At 38.9% G+C, this 18293-nt stretch overlaps 1 protein-coding gene across 1 annotated transcript in view; it reads left to right on the top strand.

Moving 5' to 3' along the window:
• The first annotated feature begins 509 nt into the window (after nt 1-509).
• Nucleotides 510-18293, top strand: part of LOC130682145 (transcription initiation factor TFIID subunit 1-like) — a 180881-nt gene continuing 163097 nt past the window's right edge. Inside the window, 4 exon segments of the mRNA XM_057496300.1 lie at nt 510-644; nt 2096-2210; nt 2357-2473; nt 12227-12346. Coding sequence (XP_057352283.1) covers nt 525-644; nt 2096-2210; nt 2357-2473; nt 12227-12346 — 472 coding nt within the window. The 5' untranslated portion in view covers nt 510-524.

Raw genomic sequence — 18293 nt, 5'->3', positions numbered from 1 at the left:
TGTGGTCCTCAGTGTACCTTTGGTATAGTGCAGTGTATGGCCAGTTTCTGTTTGGGACAAAAGAGCGAAGCAACAGCAAGCACAAAGAGAGGACCTTGCATTTTTACTACTTCTGTCTGCCGGAGCACAGCGACCCACAGAACTAGAGCATGTGTCCCAGCCAGCTCCTTTGGATTGGGGGAAGAGCTGTGGCTCTCATCCGGCACTAGCATTTCCGCTCGTGCACCGATCAGCTGGAGGGGGTGGGACCGAGCCGCTTCTTTGGCCAACCTCTTTACAAATATCCAGTCTCCTGCTCGCCTATGGTTGACTCAAAAGCCGTTTGTAAAGTAGTCAAAGCAATTCTACTTTCTTGTAAGATGGCTGGGCTGGTCTTTCCGGTTTGTTTTTCCTTTATTCCACCTCTGGTAGGGAGGGGTCAAGGAGGTCCGTAAGTGACTTCTGGGAGACTAATGCTTTTATTTCTGGGATCAGGCTGGGATTTGCTTTTGGTGGCTTCCGCTGATCTCGGCGCTGCTGCTATCATGTCAGACATGGACAGTGATGAGGTTTCTGCGGGAAGTGGCCCATTTTCTTTAATCGTTTTCCTCTTTGGCAGCATCAATGAAGCTGGGCAGCTGGAGGGGGAAAGCATCTTGGACGATGTGAGGGGTGGGCGTGGGGTTAGGGCTGGGGGTGGTGCGGCTAAGGAGACAGCTGGAGTGTAGTGTAGAGGATGTTTAGAATTCGAGGGCGGAAGTGGTCCTCTCTCTGAGAGGGTGCAGTAATGAGAAGTGGATACTGCCTTCATAGACTCTGCAGTAAGAGAGAGGCGGCTTCTTTGTGGATGAGTGTGAGAAGGAGACAGGATGGTAGACCAGCCCCCGTAGGTCAGGGGCGCCGATGTGGGTGACTTTGGACAGACCGTTCCACCTGACTGTAGGAAATATTTATTGCACTTTTAACCTAAGGAGGTTGCTTTCAGACTATTGCAATGGGAACCTGTTAGTCTGGAGGAAGGAAAAACAAGGACATGCAAACAGAACAGAGAGATACCCTAAAAGGAGAACAGACCAGACCCCAAGGTCCGTGCCTTATATGGAAAGGGGACAGCTCTTCCTGAATTCCATCCTTCTGATGTGCCAACTAAGACCCGGATGTCAGCCTTCTCCCTCTTGGAAGGAAAAAAGTTTCTAGTTGTCTATTATGTCACCTTTAGCCAGTCATATACCTCTCCACGGCCCCTAAGATAGCTTGCCCCCTCCTCCCCCTCCTAACCCCTTATAAGCCCCCACCTCCCTGACCGGGTGTGACTTCCCCCCAGCTGCCATTTACATAGACTGGTGAACCTCGCCTGGGACTGCACTCAAATAAACTGCCTGGCCCTTTGTTACCTCTCTTTGCCTGCTTATTTCAGCCAGAATTTATCTTACAGAACCTTCTTGGAGATTCGTGAAACTGCATTTCTGCCATTGCTGACCTAAGGTGGCTGTAGAGCAAGAGGACTGGACAGAGGCTGCAACAAATCATATGGCTCACCTCCCTGTTATTAGAACAGTGAATGTTCAAACTATCTGGGGCAGGCAGTCCCCTTCCGGGCCCAGCGTCCTTAAGTAGTTTTCCCAGTGTTCACTGGCATTCATTCATGCTATCGTTGCCTGTGGCCAAGCGAAACTCACCTTCCATTTAAGGTTCATCTTTTCAAGGAGGAAATAATGATCAATATTCCTTCTCCCGTGGAGCACACACAAGTACACAAAAACTAGCAGAAAAGTTCTTGCCTTGTCTGGTCCAAACGACCTCTGTTGCTTTAGCCTTTATTCTGAGAACTACTGTTATATTCATTTAGTCTTAGTGGTGGTTTTTTGAATATTTATTTTTATTACTTTAAAGTAGAATGATGAAATTGGACACAATATGTCAGTAAAGACCTGATGAATAAAGAGTTTACTGGAAGATTTACTTTTCACTTCTTGAATGTGAAGCTCCTTTTAGCACACTGCAGAGTCATTTTTCATGCAGATTTTATAGCTTTGTCATGGACCAGGAAATACGCCTTGTATGGGAAGCTTAGGTGTAGTTGTTGTCTTTGACGCTGGTGCTGTCCCTTTTTCAGGAGTGTAAGAAGCACCTGGCAGGCTTGGGGACTTTGGGTCTGGGCAGCCTGATCACTGAACTCACCGCAAATGAAGAACTGACTGGGACTGACGGTGCCCTGGTAAATGATGAAGGTGAAGTCTGGGTCATGGGGAGTAAGGTGGGGAGGAGGCTAGCCACGTAGGGTAAATGTACTTTTCAATGGGAGTTACCTAAGGGAGTGAGAGTTATTTGCTATTTGTTGACATATACTCCCCCCCTGCCTTTTTTTAATTCATAGGCTGGATCAGGAGTACAGAAGATGCTGTGAACTCTTCAGACATCAATGAGGTAGCGGAAGACGAAAGCCAAAGGTGTCAGCAGACAATGGGGAGCTTGCAGCCCCTTTGCAACTCAGGTGATTGTTTGGTGTCCTCTGTAGAGCATACCAGTATATTATCCCACTGTATAGTCCAGTTTGTTTGTTTCTTTCTTTGTGTGCTTTCTGCCATTGTTCCTGCTCTCTGTGCCTTTGCTCTGCTTCTCTCCCTTTGTCAGCTCAGTTCCAAATAGCTGCTCTCCTCTCGTGTTCCGAGGCAGTGTTACCATACTCAGGCTTTTATTCCTCATACTGATTATTTCCAAAGTTGTGGTGAATGCCAAGTAAGGATGATAATGCTTTCTTCCTTATCGTCTCGTATCTGAGTACCTACCGTGTTCATAGCACTGTTGTAGATGCTATTTAAACTCAGTCTTTGCCCTCAAGGAATTGGTAGTTCAAGGAGGATTAATATGTATGATCACATATAAGCAAGCACACCCATTTCTTGGCTCATCTTCTGTTAATCACTCACCAGCTCTATGCTGATGGTGCAGTTAATGCATGCACACACCATAGGTTTTTCTCCTGGCTGTAAGGTACTACATTATAGAATCAGAATGTCAGAACTGGAAGGAGTCTTAGTGATTATTTTCTTTTCACCTCATCATAGATAAGGAAAACTTGAACTTGAGAGAACTTTAATAATGTGGAACTTATTAAAAGTTCTACAGTCAGCTAGCTGCAACCTTGAATAATGCAACAACTCAGTGCATTAGACATTTTTGGAATACCTGATATGTGCTGTGTAACTAATAGATAGTATGGAACAAAGATAATAAAATCCATTTTCTGATCCTGAACTCAGTTCCATGGTCTGGAACCTAGAGCTGCCATCATAGTCCACTCTTTCCACTGCCCTTTGCTACCTGTCACTGCCTGAAACTTTTATATGAAGTTGTTTATTTGTTGTCCACCTTTTTGAATTACATTTCAGGGTCAGTTAGTGGATTTGAGTGCTTCCTATATAAAGAGATGAATTGTATCACATACACAAGAAGTAACCCAAAAAAATAGAAGATACAGGTCTTATCTTCACAGGGAAATGAGGGAAGATGGGGTAGACAATGCAAAGCATAATTACTCCTAAGAAGAAGACAGAAATCAGCTAAAAGCTCATAGTTCTGTATGGAATGTTATATTTAGTTTTGAGAGCCTGCCAGAATAGCTAAGTTAAAAGTAGCATAAGGATTGTTTTGAGCCCCCTGACTGAGGCTAAGGGGGAGGTCGTAGTAGCTCTGATTTTTAGGGAATGTTTTAATTTCAGGTTTAGGTTTATTTCTCTAGGGATGATATGGAAGAGCATAGTGGTGGTTTCCTGTTGTGTTTCATGAGCTGACCATCTAGGACAGGAGAATGTTGAATTTGATAAATCTCAATTCTCATTCTTCTGACCTCTGAGGGTACCTTTGTCTCTGCCCTTAGCTTCCTCCTTCCCTGGCATTGGCCCCTTCCCATTGCCTGATTTATATGGGTGCTTCTTTGGAATAACTGGAATTGCATGGAACTTATTAGAAAATGCTTCATGGAGGTGAGTATTGACCAAAGTATTGAAAGACAAGGTTTGATGGAGAAGAGGCAGCAGAGCGTTTGGTTTGGAGACATGGCTTGTCTAAAATGTTTGGAGATAGAATAGTGTGGGGGGAATTGACCAGCGGGTTTTCTTGAAAGGAGTGTAAAATATACTGCCAAATATCAAGACCCCAGAGTAGAAGAATTTGACAGCATCTTCTTGGAAATAGAAAAAGTGTGTTTGAGGGGTAAGAAATTGATGAAGGAGACAGATTAAAATCATAGGTTGGGAAAATGAGGATAGAAGACATATTGATAGTAAGAAAAAGTAATTTAAAAGAATATTTCAGTGATATGCAATTGAATATCTGAGTGAAAAGGTTATTTATTTATTTTTATTATTTTTTATTTTGAGATCATTAATCTACAATTGCATGAAGAACATTATGTTTACTAGGCTCCCCCCTTCACCAAGTCCCCCCAACAAAACCCCATTACAGTCACTGTCCATCAGCATACTAAGATGCTGTAGAATCACTACTTGTCTTGTCTGTGTTGCACAGTCCTCACTCTGCATCCCCCCACATTATACATGCTAATCGTAATGCCCCCTTTCTTTTTCCCAGCCCTTATCCCTCCCTTCCCACCAATTCTCCCCAGTCCCTTTCCCTTTGGTAAGTGTTAGTCCATTCTTGAATTCTGTGAATCTGCTGCTGTTTTGATCCTTCAGTTTTTCTGTTTTTATACTCCAAATATGAGTGAAATCATTTGGTACTTGTGTTTCTCCACCTGGCTAATTTCACTGAGCATAATACCCTCTAGCCCCATCCATGTTGTTACAAATGGTAGGATTTGTTTTCTTCTTAATATTCTTCTATATGGAATATTTCTTCTATAATATTCCATTGTGTATATGTAACACATCTTCTTTATCCACTCATCTACTGATAGACACTTAGGTTACTTCAATTTCTTAGCTATTGTAAATAGTGCTTCCATAAACATAGGGGTGCATCTGTCTTTTAAAACTGGGTTACTGTATTAGGGTAAATTCCTAGAAGTGGAATTCCTGGGTCAAATGGTATTTGTATTTTGAGCTTTTTGGGGAACCTCCATATTGCTTTCCACAATGGTTGAACTAATTTACATTCCCACCAGCAGTGTAGGACTGTTCCCCTTTCTCCATAACCTCGCCAACATTTGTCGTTCTTGGTCTTTTGGGTGGTGGCGATCTTTACTGGTGTGAAATGATACTTCACTGTCGTTTTAATTTGCATTTCTCTGATGATTAGCAATGTGGAGCATCTTTTCATGTGTCTGTTGGCCGTCTGAATTTCTTCTTTGGAGAAGTGTCTGTTCAGATCTTGTGCCAATATTTAATTGGATTATTTGCCTTTTGTTTCTTGAGGTGCACGAGCTCTTTATATATTTTGAATGTCAACCCTTTATCAGATCTGTCATTTATGAATATATTCTCCCATACTGTAGGATACCTTTGTGTTCTCTTGATGGTGTCCTTTGCTGTACAGAAGCTTTTCGGCTTGATATAATCCCACTTGTTCATTTTTGCTTTTGTTTCCCTTGCCTGGGGAAATATATTCATAAAGAAGTCACTCATGTTTATGTCCAAGAGATTTTTGCCTGTTTTTTTCTAAGAGTTTTATGGTTTTATGACTTACATTCAGGTCTTTGATCCATTTTGAATTTACTTTTGTTTATGGAGTTAGACAATGATCCAGTTTCATTTTCTTACATGTAGCTGTCCAGTTTTGCCAGCACCATCTGTTGAAGAGGCTGTCGTTTCCCCATTGTATATTCATGGCTCCTTTATCATATATTAATTAACCATATATGTTTGGGTTTATGTCTGGAGTCTCTATTCTGTTCCACAGGTTTGTGGCTCTGTTCTTGTGCCAGTACCAAAGTGTGCTAATGACTGTGGCTTTGTAGTAGAGTTTAATTTGGGGAGCAAGATTCCCCCCACTTTGTTCTTCCTTCTCATGGTTGCTTAGGCTATTCGGGGTCTTTTGTGGTTCCGTATGAATTCTGGAACTATTTGTTCCAGTTCGTTGAAGAATGCTGTTGGTAATTTGATAGGGATTGCATCAAATCTGTATATTGCTTTGGGTAGGATGGCCATTTTGACTATATTAATTCTTCCTATCCAAGAACATGGGATGAGTTTCCATTTGTTAGTGTCTTCTTTAATTTCACTTAAGAGTGTCCTGTAGTTTTCAGGGTATAGGTCTTTCACTTCCTTGGTTAGGTTTATTCCTAGGTATTTTATTCTTTTTGATGCCATTGTGAATGCAATTATTTTCCTGATTTCTCTTTCTATTAGTTCATTGTTAGTGGATAGGAAAGCCACAGATTTCTGTGTGTGAATTTTGTATCCTGCAGCTTTGCTGAATTCCAGTATTAGTTCTAGTAGTTTTGAAGTGGAATCTTTAGGGTTTTTTTGTACAATATCATGTCATTTGCAAATAGTGACAGTTTAACTTCTTCTTTACCAATCTGGATACCCTTTATTTCTTTGTTTTGTCTGATTGCTGTGGCTAGGACCTCCAGTACTATGTTGAATGACAGTGGGGAGAGTGGGCATCCCTGTCTTGTTCCCGATCTCAGAGGAAAAGCTTTCAGCTTCTCACTGTTCATTATGGTGTTAGCTGTGGGTTTATCATATATGGCCTTTATTATGTTGAGGTACTTGCTCTCTATACCCATTTTGCTGAGAGTTTTTATCATGAATGGATATTGAATTTTGTCAAATGCTTTTTCAGCATCTATGGAGATGATCGTGTGGTTTTTGTCCTTCTTTTTGTTTATGTGGTGGATGATGATGGATTTTTGAATGTTGTACCATCCTGCATCCCTGGGATGAATCCCACTTGGTCATGGTATATGATCCTCTTGATTTATTTTTGAATTTGGTTTGCTAATATTTTGTTGAGTATTTCTGCATCTATGTTCATCAGGGATATTGGTCTGTAATTTTCTTTTTTGGTGGGGTCTTTGTGTGGTATGGTATTAGAGTGATGCTGGCTTCATAGAATGAGTTTGGAACTATTCCCTCTCTTCTATTTTTCGGAAAACTTTAAGGAGAATGGGTATTATGTCTTCTCTGTATGTCTGATAAAATTCTGAGGTAAATCCATCTGGCCCAGGGGTTTTGTTCTTTGGTAGTTTTCTGATTACCACTTCAATTTCGTTGCTGGTAATTGGTCTGTTTAGATTTTCTGTTTCTTTCTGGTTCAGTCTTGGAAAGTTGTGTTTTTCTAAGAAGTTGTTCATTTCTTCTAGGTTTTCCAGCTTGTTAGCATATAGGTTTTCATAGTATTCTCTAATAATTCTTTGCATTTCTGTGGTGTCTGCCATGATTTTTCCTTTCTCGTTTTTGATGCTTTAGATGTGTGCTGATTCTCTTTTTCTCTTAATAAGTCTGGCTAGAGGATTATCTATTTTGTTTATATTCTCAAAGAACCAGCTCTTGGATTCATTGATTTTTGCTATTGTTTTATTCTCAATTTTATTTATTTCTTCTCTGATCTTAATTATGTCCCTCCTTCTGCTGACTTTAGGCCTCATTTGTTCTTTTTCCCATTTTGATAATTGTGACTTTAGACTATTCATTTGGGATTGATCTTCCTTCTTTAAATTTGTCTGGATTGCTATATACTTTCCTTTTAAGACTGCTTTCACTGCGTCCCACAGAAGGTCGGGCTTTGTTGTTGTGGTCATTTATTTCCATATATTGCTTGTTCTCTATTTTAATTTGGTCATTAATCCATTGATTATTTATGAGCATGTTAAGCATCCATGTGTTTGTGAGCCTTTTTGTTTTCTTTGTACAATTGATTTCTAGTTTTATACCTTTGTGGTCTGAAAAGTTGGTTGGTAGTATTTCAACCTTTTGTAATTTACTGAGGCTCTTTTTGTGGCCTAGTATGTGGTCTATTTTGGAGAATGTTCCATGTGCACTTGAGAAGAATGTGTATCCTGTTGCTTTTGGATGTAGAGTTCTGTAGATGTATATTAGTTCCATCTGTTCTAGTGTGTTGTTCAGCACCTCTTTCTCCTTATTTATTTTCTGTCTGGTGGATCTATCCTTTGGAATGAGTGATGTGTTGAAGTCTCCTAAAATGAATGCATTGCTTTCTATTTCCTCCTTTAATTCTATTAGTATTTGTTTCACATATGCTGATGCTCCTCTATTCAGTGCATATATATTTATAATGGTTATATCCTCATGCTGGACAGACCCATTTATCATTATGTAATGTCCTTCTTTATCTCTTGTTACTTTCTTTGTTTTGAAGTCTTACTTTGTCTGATACAAGTACTGCAACACCTGCTTTTCTCTCTGTTGTTTGCAAGAAATATGTTTGTCCATCCCTTGACTTTTAGTCTTTGCATGTCTTTGGGTTTGAGGTGAGTCTCTTGTAAACAGCATATAGATGGGTCTTGCTTTTTTATCCATTCAATTACTCTGTGTCTTTTGATTGGTGCATTCAGTCCGTTTATATTTAGGGTAATTTTTGAAAGATATATATTTATTGCCATTGCAGGCTTTAGATTCATGGTTACCAAATGTTCAAGGTTAGCTTTTTTACTGTCTTACTGTCTAACTTAACTTGCTTATTGAGCTATTATAAACACTGTCTGATGTTTCTTTTTTTCTCTCCCTTCTTATTCCTCCTCCTCCATTCTTTTTATGTTGGGTGTTTTATTCTGTACCCTTTTGTGAGTAGTTGATTTTATTTTTTGCCTTTAGTTAGTATTTCGTTGGTCTGCTTTCTTTGCTGTGATTTTATTTTCTCTGGTGACATCTGTTTAGCCTTAGGAGTGCTCCCATCTAGAGCAATCCCTCTAAAATACCCTGTAGAGTTGTTTTGTGGGAGGCAAATTCCCTAAACTTTTACTTGTTTGGGAATTGTTAAACCCTCCTTCATATTTAAAGGATAATTGTGCTGGATACAGTATCCTTGGTCCAAGGCCCTTCTGTTTCATTGTATTGAATATATCATGCCATTCTCCTCTGGCCTGTAAGGTTTTCTGTTGAGAAGTCTGATGATAGCCTGATGGGTTTTCCTTTGTAGGTGACCTTTGTCCTCTCTCTAGCTGCCTTTAAAACTCTGTCCTTGTCCTGTGCACCCTTGCCATTATTTATTATTGTCTTATGGATGTTGGCCATGCTAACTGGTGTGAGGTGATATCTCATTGTGGTTTTAATTTGCATTTCCCTGATGATTAGCCATCTGGAGTTTCTTTTCAAGTACCTGTTAGCCATTTGAATGTCTTCTTTGGAGATGTGTCTGTTCAGATCCTCTGCCCATTTTTTAATCAGGTTATTTGTTTTATGGGGGGTTGAGGCATGTGAGTTCTTTATATATTTTTTATGTTAACCCCTTGTTGGATAAGTCGTTTATGAATATATTCTCCTGTATTGTAGGATGTCTTGTTGTTCTGCTGGTGTCCATTGCTGTACTGAAGCTTTTGTTTTGATGAACTTCCACTTTTTCATTTTTGCTTTTGTTTCCCTTGCCCAAGGAGATGTGTTCAGGAAAAAATTGCTCATGTTTATGTTCAAGAGATTTTGTCTATGTTTACTACTGAGTTTTATGGTTTCATGACTTACATTCAGGTGTTTCTTCCATTTTGAGTTATCTCTGTATATGGAGTTAGACAGTAATCCAGTTTCATTCTCTTAAATGTAGCTGTCCAGTTTTGCCAACACCAGTTGTTGAAGAGGCTGTCCTTTCCCTATTGTATATAGGCGACTCCTTTATTGTATATTAATTAGCAATATATGTGTGGCTTTATACGTGGGCTCTCTGTTTTTTTCCGTTAATCTATGGGTTTGTTCTTGTGCGAGTAACAAATTGTCCTGATTATTGTGGCTGTGTAGTAGAACTTGAAGTTAGGGAGCATAATCCCCCCTACTTTGGTCTTCTTTCTCAGTATTGCTTTGACTTTTCGGGGTCTTTTGTGCTTCCATATGAATTTTAGAACTATTTGTTCTTCTTTGAAGAATACTATTGGTATTTTGGTAGGGATTGAGTTGAATCTGTAGATTCCTTTAGTAGGATGGCCATTTTGACAACATTAATTCTTCCTATCCATGCACATGGGATATATTTCCATTTATTGGTGTCTTTAATTTCTCTCAATGAGTGTCTTGTACTTTTCAGGATATAGGTCTTCGATCTCCTTGGTTAGGTTTATTCCTAGGTATTTTATTCCTTTTGATACAATTGTAAGTAGAGTTGTTTTCTTGATTTCTCTTTCTGCTAGTTCATCATTAGTAGATAAGAATGCCACAGATTTCTGTGTATTAATTTTGTATTCTGCAACTTTGCTACATTCAGTTATTGGTCATAGTAGTTTTTTGGTGGAGCCTTTAGGATTTTATGTGCAGTATCATTTCATCTACATACCGTGACAGTTTAACTTCCTGTGTACCAATCTGGATGCCTTTTATTTCTTTGTTGTCTGATTGCTGTGGCTAGGACCTCCAGTTCTATGTTGAATAAAAGTGGAAAGAGTGGACATCCTTGTCTTGTTCTCGATCTTAGAGGAGAGACTTTCAGCCTTTAAAACTTCACTGTTAAGTATGATGTTGGCTGTGGGTTTGTCATATATGGACTTCATTATGTTGAGGTACTTGCTTTCTGTTCCCTTTTTGCTGAGAGTTTTTATCATGAATGGATGTTGAATTTTGTTGAGTGTTTTTTTAGCATCTATTGAAATGATCATGTGAATTTTGCCCTTCTTTTGTTGATGTGTATGATGTTAATGAATTTTTGAATATTGTGCCATCCATGCATCCCTGGAAGAAATCCCACTTGCTCATGATGGACGAACTTTTTGATGTATTTTTGAATTTGGTTTGCTAATATTTTGTGGAGTATTTTTGCATTTATGTTCACCAGGGATATTGGTCTATAGCTTTCTTTTTTTGTGGTGTCTTTGTCTGTTATTGGTATTAGAGTGATGCTGGCCTTACAGAATGAGTTTGGAAGTATTCCCTCCTCTTCTACTTTTTGGAAAACCTTAAGGAGGATGGGTATTAGGTCTTCTCTAAACATTTGATAAAATTCAGTGGTGTAGGGATTTTATTCTTAGGTAGGTTTTTGATTACCAGTTTAATTTTGTTGCTGGTAATTGGTCTGTTCAGATTTTCTGTTTCTTTCTGGGTCAGCTTTGGAAGGTTGTATTTTTCTAGAAAGTTGTCCATTTCTTTTAGGTTATCCAGTTTGTTAGCGTATAGTTTTTCATAGTATTCTCTAATAATTCATTGTATTTCTGAGGTGTCCATAGTGATTTTTCATATCTCATTTCTGATTTGGTTTATGTGTGTGTGTAGACTCTCTTTTTTTCTTGGTAAGTGTGAGTAAGGTTTTATCTGTTTGGTAATATTCTCGAAGAACCAGCTCCTGGTTTCATTGATTCTTTCTATTGTTTTATTCTTCTCAATTCTATTTATTTCTGCTTTGATTATTATTATGTCCCTCCATCTACTGACTTTGGTCCTCATTTGTTCTTTTTCTAGTTTCATTAATTGTGAGTTTAGACTATTCATTTGGGATTGTTCTTGTTTCTTGCAGTAAGCCTGTATTGCTACGTACTTCCCTCTTAGAACTAACTGTCTTTGCTGCATCCCACAGGTTTTGAGCTGTTGTTTTCATTTGTCTTCATGTAGACTGAAAAGGTCTTTTGGTAGAATATACAATTGTAGAGGGAATAAGTCAGGGCAAGGCATATAGATTTGGGTTTAATCTCGAAAAAAAGGTGATTTTTGAGAAAGGAAATGGAGAGTATAGAGGAATAAAAGAGTGTTCAAGACCAAGTTTTGAGTGATGCCTGTGCCTAAAGGACAGTGAAAAAGCACAACCAACTGGAGGAAGTGGACAAGAAATGTGTCAGACTTGGGAGGTGAGAAAAGAAAAAGTCCAGTCTCAAGGAAAGTGACAGAAGAATGTTAAATTCAATTATAAGATTAAGCAGGGCAAAATAACAAATAAAGCAAGATTTGATCAGGACAAGGATCAAAGGTTTTTAAACAGTTTTTGGGAACTCCCTAAGTTCCTGTATGATGTATACATAGTGGAACAGCATTTGTCGATGTCATTTCCTTCTGAAGGTGGAAGGTGCATCTTCCCTGTGTGTTCTTAGGGATCTGCATAGAGCTTCATTTGGTGCTTTAAATTCTTGAGTGATGAGGGAGCAACAGACTGTTGTGTGACATTCTGAATACTGAGCTTACCTTCTTGGTATTATTAGATTATGTTGAAGATGACTTTGATGCTGGTTGTGAAGACTTAGATTGCAAGTTGATGCCTCCTCCACCTCCACCCTCAGGACCTATGAAGAAGGATAAAGACCAAGATGCTGTTACCTGTGGTAGGTAGTTTGTTTTTATAGACGGAGCAAGTTCGATTCAAAAGTCCAGACTTTTGGTGTGCACATAGGGAACTATTAAGCTGCTAGGACAGGATACAACTTCCCAAAATGATTCATACAGAGTTCTGTATTAAAGGTAAGCTTTACTTTTAAAATATGTGGCAGCAGTATCTTAACATGCACTCAAGAAGAGGTAGTTTAAACTGGTCAGTGGTACTCAAATCTGGCTGCCCATCAGAATCACCCTAGGTCTTTAAAAAAATATGGATTTCTGACTCTTCATCCCTGGAGAGTCTTAATTCAGAAAATGTGGGATAGAGCTCAGGAATTTCAAAAAGTACAGTATCCCAAAGTAATTTCTTTTTTTTTTGTAGATAATTATTTTTTATTGAAGGGTAGTTGACACAAGGTATTACATTACATTAGTTTCAGGTGTACAACACAGTGATTTGACATTTATACACATGATAATTCTAGGTACCAGCTATCACCATACCAAGTTGTTACCGTATTTTGACTGTATTCTTTATGTTATACATTACATCCCGGTTACTCATTTATTTTACAATTGGAAATGTGTACTTTTGTTTTCGTTTTTGTTTTTGTTTTTGTGAGGGCATCTCTCATATTTATTGATCAAATGGTTGGTAACAACAATAAAATTCTGTATAGGGGAGACAATGCTCAATGCATAATCATTAATCCACCCCAAGCCTAATTTTCATCGGTCTCCAATCTTCTGAAGCATAACCAACAGGTTCTCACATGGAGAACAAATTCTTACATAGTGAATAAGTTACATGGTGAACAGTACAAGGGCAGTCATCACAGAAACTTTCGGTTTTGCTCATGCATTCTTAACTATAAACAGTTCAAATATGAATACTCATTTGATTTTTATATTTAATTTATATGTGGATACCACATTTCTCTCATTATTATTATTTTAAATAAAATGCTGAAGTGGTAGGTAGATACAAGATAAAGGCAGAAAACATAGTTTAGTGTTGTAAGAGAGCAAATGTAGATGATCAGGGGTGTGCCTGTAGACTATGTGTTAATCCCAGCTAGACCAGGGCAATAAAACATCCACGGATGCAGAAGATTTCTCTCAGAACGGGGGGGTGAGGTTCTAAGCCTCACCTCTGTTGATCCCCAATTTCTCGCCCGATGGCCCCCCTGCGACTGTGCCTGTCTTAGGTTGTTCCTCCCTTGAGGTATCTTACCCGTCTCTGGCTAACCAGTCATCTTCCGGGGCCATACAGGAAAATGTTAAGTTGGTAAGTGAGAGAGAAGCCTTATTGTTTGAAAAGGTTAGCTTTTTACTTCTTTGCATATTTATGCCCTGTAGCTTCTATGCCCAGCATTTGTCTTGAGGTATCTTTACCACTTGGAAGAATTATGATACTCGGTAAATTTGATATGACGCACGAATTCTATTTAAGGGTTGTAATTAGGAAGGAAGAAGAAAATCTATAGAAGTAGCAGGCGGAAGAGAACATGGGAAGATTGATTATTTCGTTGACATATCTTCTTGTAGAGTAACTTCAACATGTATAGATTTTAAACTACTAATTAAATTGCACACACACATTAACATAATAGGAGTATAGTTACGTAACCAAAGCATACCTGTAATTACCAGCCATCCCCGGTGAAACCAAGAAAACCAGTTAGGCACCTTAGGCATTTGTGAAAACTTATCTATGATATGGTGGATATTGTCCAACTGATCTTGAACAGTCTGAGAGAAATCAGACAAAACAACCCATTTCTGGGGACTGTTCACATGCCATATGTTCCTTTAACAGTAAATAGTCTGTAGTTGTAAGAGTTTGGAGCGCTACAATTTGGACTTCTCCTAATTCTTGGTTGAGTTCCAACAGTATAGATCCAGTCAAATTTGTTGTTTTACTGTATGCACAGGCCAGCTTAGATATCTCCTTCCTCATTCCCATGGCAAGTCCAGGAGCTGGTGGGATGAGTGCATCTACAGCTGTAGCAGTGCGTGGATCTTTGTTGCGGTTTTTTGATGATCATCTTCTGGCATGAGTCTTCCAGAGAGTGCTGATGTTGGAAGTTCTTTTTCATATCGTATCTTAGTTCATTTTCGGGGTAGCCCAATTAGGCTTTGATCCTCTGTATAAACACAAACAGACCTTTTGCCTACACTTTTATATGCCCTTTATACACTTGTGTAGCACTCATTGGAGGTTACCACACAGGAACTGCCTTTTTTTTTTTTTTGGGTATCATTAATCTACACTTACATGATGAATATTATGTTTACTAGGCTCTCCTCTATACCAGGTCCCCCCTATAAACCCCTTTACAGTCACTGTCCATCAACATAGCAAAATGTTGTAGAATCACTACTTGTCTTCTCTGTGTTGTACAGCCCTCCCTTTTCTCCTACCCCCCCATTCATGTTAATCTTAATACCCCCCTACTGTTTCCCCCCCCCTTATCCCTCCCTACCCACCCATCCTCCCCAGTCCCTTTCCCTTTGGTACCTGTTAGTCCATTCTTGAGTTCTGTGATTCTGCTGCTGTTTTGTTCCTCCAGTTGTTCCTTTGTTCATATATTCCACAGATGAGTGAAATCATTTGGTATTTCTCTTTCTCCGCTGGGCTTGTTTCACTGAGCATAATACCCTCCAGCTCCATCCATGTTGCTGCAAATGGTAGGATTTGCCCTTTTCTTATGGCTGAGTAGTATTCCATTGTGTATATGTACCACATCTTCTTTATCCATTCATCTGTCAATGGACATTTAGGTTGCTTCCAATCCTTGGCTATTGTAAATAGTGCTGCGATAAACACAGGTGTGCATTGGTCTTTCTCAAACTGGAGTTCTGCATTCTTAGGGTAAATTCCTAGAAGTGCAATTCCTGGGTCAAATGGTAAGTCTGTTTTGAGCATTTTGATGTACCTCCATACTGCTTTCCACAAAGGTTGAACTAATTTACATTCCTACCAGCAGTGTAGGAGGGTTCCCCTTTCTTCACAGCCTCGCCAACATTTGTTGTTGTTTGTCTTTTGGATGGCAGCCATCCTTACTGGTGTGAGGTGATACCTCATTGTAGTTTTAGTTTGCATTTCTCTGATAATTAGCGATGTGGAGCATCTTTTCATGTGTCTGTTGGCCATCTGTATTTCTTTTTTGGAGAACTGTCTGTTCAGTTCCTCTGCCCATGTTTTAATTGGGTTATTTGTTTTTTGTTTGTTGAGGCGTGTGAGCTCTTTATATATTCTGTACGTCAAGCCTTTATTGGATCTGTCATTTTCAAATATATTCTCCCATATTGTAGGGTTCCTTTTTGTTCTATTGATGGTGTCTTTTGCTGTACAGAAGCTTTTCAGCTTAATATAGCCCCACTTGTTCATTTTTGCTGTTGTTTTCCTTGCCTGGGGAGATATGTTCAAGAAGAGGTCACTCATGTTTATGTCTAAGAGGTTTTTGCCTATGTTTTCTTCCAAGAGTTTAATGGTTTCATGGCTTACATTCAGGTCTTTGATCCATTTTGAGTTTACTTTTGTATATGGGGTTAGACAATGGTCCAGTTTCATTCTCCTACATGTAGCTGTCCAGTTTTGCCAGCACCATCTGTTGAAGAGACTGTCATTTCGCCATTGTATGTCCATGGCTCCTTTATCAAATTTTAATTGACCATATATGTCTGGGTTAATGTTTGGATTCTCTAGTCTGTTCCATTGGTCTGTGGCTCTGCTCTTGTGCCAGTACCAAATTGTCTTGATTACTATGGCTTTATAGTAGAGCTTGAAGTTGGGGAGTGAGATCCCCCCTACTTTATTCTTCTTTCTCAGGATTGCTTTGGCTATTCGGGGTCTTTGGTGTTTCCATATGAATTTTTGAATTATTTGTTCCAGTTCATTGAAGAATGTTGCTGGTAGTTTCATAGGGATTGCGTCAAATCTGTATATTGCTTTGGGCAGGATGGCCATTTTGACGATATTAATTCTTCCAAGCCACGAGCATGGGATGAGTTTCCATCTGTTAGTGTCCCCTTTACTTTCTCTTAAGAGTGACTTGTAGTTTTCAGAGTATAAGTCTTTCACTTCTTTGGTTAGGTGTATTCCTAGGTATTTTACTTTTTTTGATGCAATTGTGAATGGAGTTGTTTTCCTGATTTCTCTTTCTGTTGGTTCATTTTTAGTGTATAGGAAAGGCACAGATTTCTGTGTGTTGATTTTGTATCCTGCAACTTTGCTGTATTCCGATATCAGTTATAGTAGCTTTGGGGTGGAGTCTTTAGGGTTTTTTATGTACAGTATCATGTCATCTGCAAATAGTGACAGTTTAACTTCTTCTTTATCAATCTGGATTTACTTATATTTTTTTGTTTTGTCTGATTGCCATGGCTAGGACCTCCAGTACTATGTTAAATAACAGTGGGAAGAGTGGATATCCCTGTCTAGTTCCTGATCTCAGAGGAAATGCTTTCAGCTTCTCGCTGTTCAATATAATGTTGGCTGTGGTTTCATCATAGATGGCCTTTATTATGTTGAGGTACTTGCCCTCTATTCCCGTTTTGCTGAGAGTTTTTATCATGAATGGATGTTGAACTTTGTCATGTGATTTTTCAGCATCTATGGAGATGATCATGTGGTTTTTGTCTTTCTTTTTGTTGATGGGGTGGATGATGTTGATGGACTTTCGAATGTTGTACCATCCTTGCATCCCTGGGATGAATCCCACTTTGTCAAAGTGTATGATCCTGTTATTGTATTTTTGAATTCGGTTTGCTAATAGTTTGTTGAGTATTTTTGCATCTACGTTCATCAGTGATACTGGTCTGTAGTTTTCTTTTTTGGTGGGGTCTTTGCCTGATTGTGTTATTAGGGTGATGTTAGCTTCGTACAATGAGTTTGGGAGTATCCCCATCTCCTCTATTTTTTGGAAAACTTTCAGGAGAATGGGTATTATGCCTTCCCTGTATGTCTGATAAAATTCCGAGGTAAATCCTTCTGGTCCGGGGGTTTTGTTCTTTGGTAGTTTTTTGATTACCGGTTCAATTTCGTTGCTGGTAATTGGTCTGTTTAGATTTTCTGTTTCTTTCTGGGTCAGTCTTAGAAGGTTGTATTTTTGTAGGAAGCTGTCCATTTCTTCTAGGTTTTCCAGCTTGTTAGCATATAGGTTTTCATAGTATTTTCTAATAATTCTTTGCATTTCTGTGGGGTGTGTCATGATTTTTCCTGTCTCGTTTCAGATACTGTTGATTTTTGTTGACTCTCTTTTCCTCTTAATAAGTCTGGCTCTCGAAGAACCAGCTCTTGGTTTCATTGATTTTTGCTATTGTTTTATTCTTCTCAATTTTATTTATTTCTTCTCTGATCTTTATTATGTCCCTCCTTCTGCTGACCTGAGGCCTCAGTTGTTCTTCTTTTTCCAATTTCAATAATTGTGACATTAGATCATTTGGGATTGTTCTTCCTTTTTTAAATATGCTTGGATTGCTATATACTTTCTTCTTAAGACTGCTTTTGCTGTGTCCCACAGAAGTTGGGGCTTAGTGTTGTTGTTGTCATTTGTTTCCATATATTGCTGGATCTCCATTTTGATTTAGTCATTGGTCCATTGATTATTTGGTGCATGTTGTTAAGCCTCCGTGTGTTTGTTAGCCTTTTTGCTTTCTTTGTACAGTTTATTTCTAGTTTTATGCCTTTTGGTCTGAAAAGTTGGTTGGTAGGATTTCAATCTTTTCTAATTTTCTGAGGCTCTTTTTGTGGCCTAGTATGTGGTCTATTCTGGAGAATGTTCCATGTGCCCTCGAGAAGAATGTGTTTCCTGTTGCTTTTGGATGTAGAGTTCTGTAGATGTCTCTTAGGTCCATCTGCTCTACTGTGTTGTTCAGTGCCTCTGTGTCCTTACTTATTTTCTGCCCGGTTGATCTGTGCTTAGGGGTGAGTGGTGTGTTGAAGTGTCC

This window comes from Manis pentadactyla, chromosome Y (assembly GCF_030020395.1).
Source record: "Manis pentadactyla isolate mManPen7 chromosome Y, mManPen7.hap1, whole genome shotgun sequence".
Lineage (NCBI taxonomy): Eukaryota > Metazoa > Chordata > Mammalia > Pholidota > Manidae > Manis > Manis pentadactyla.
This window is presented reverse-complemented; position numbering and strand designations above follow the sequence as displayed.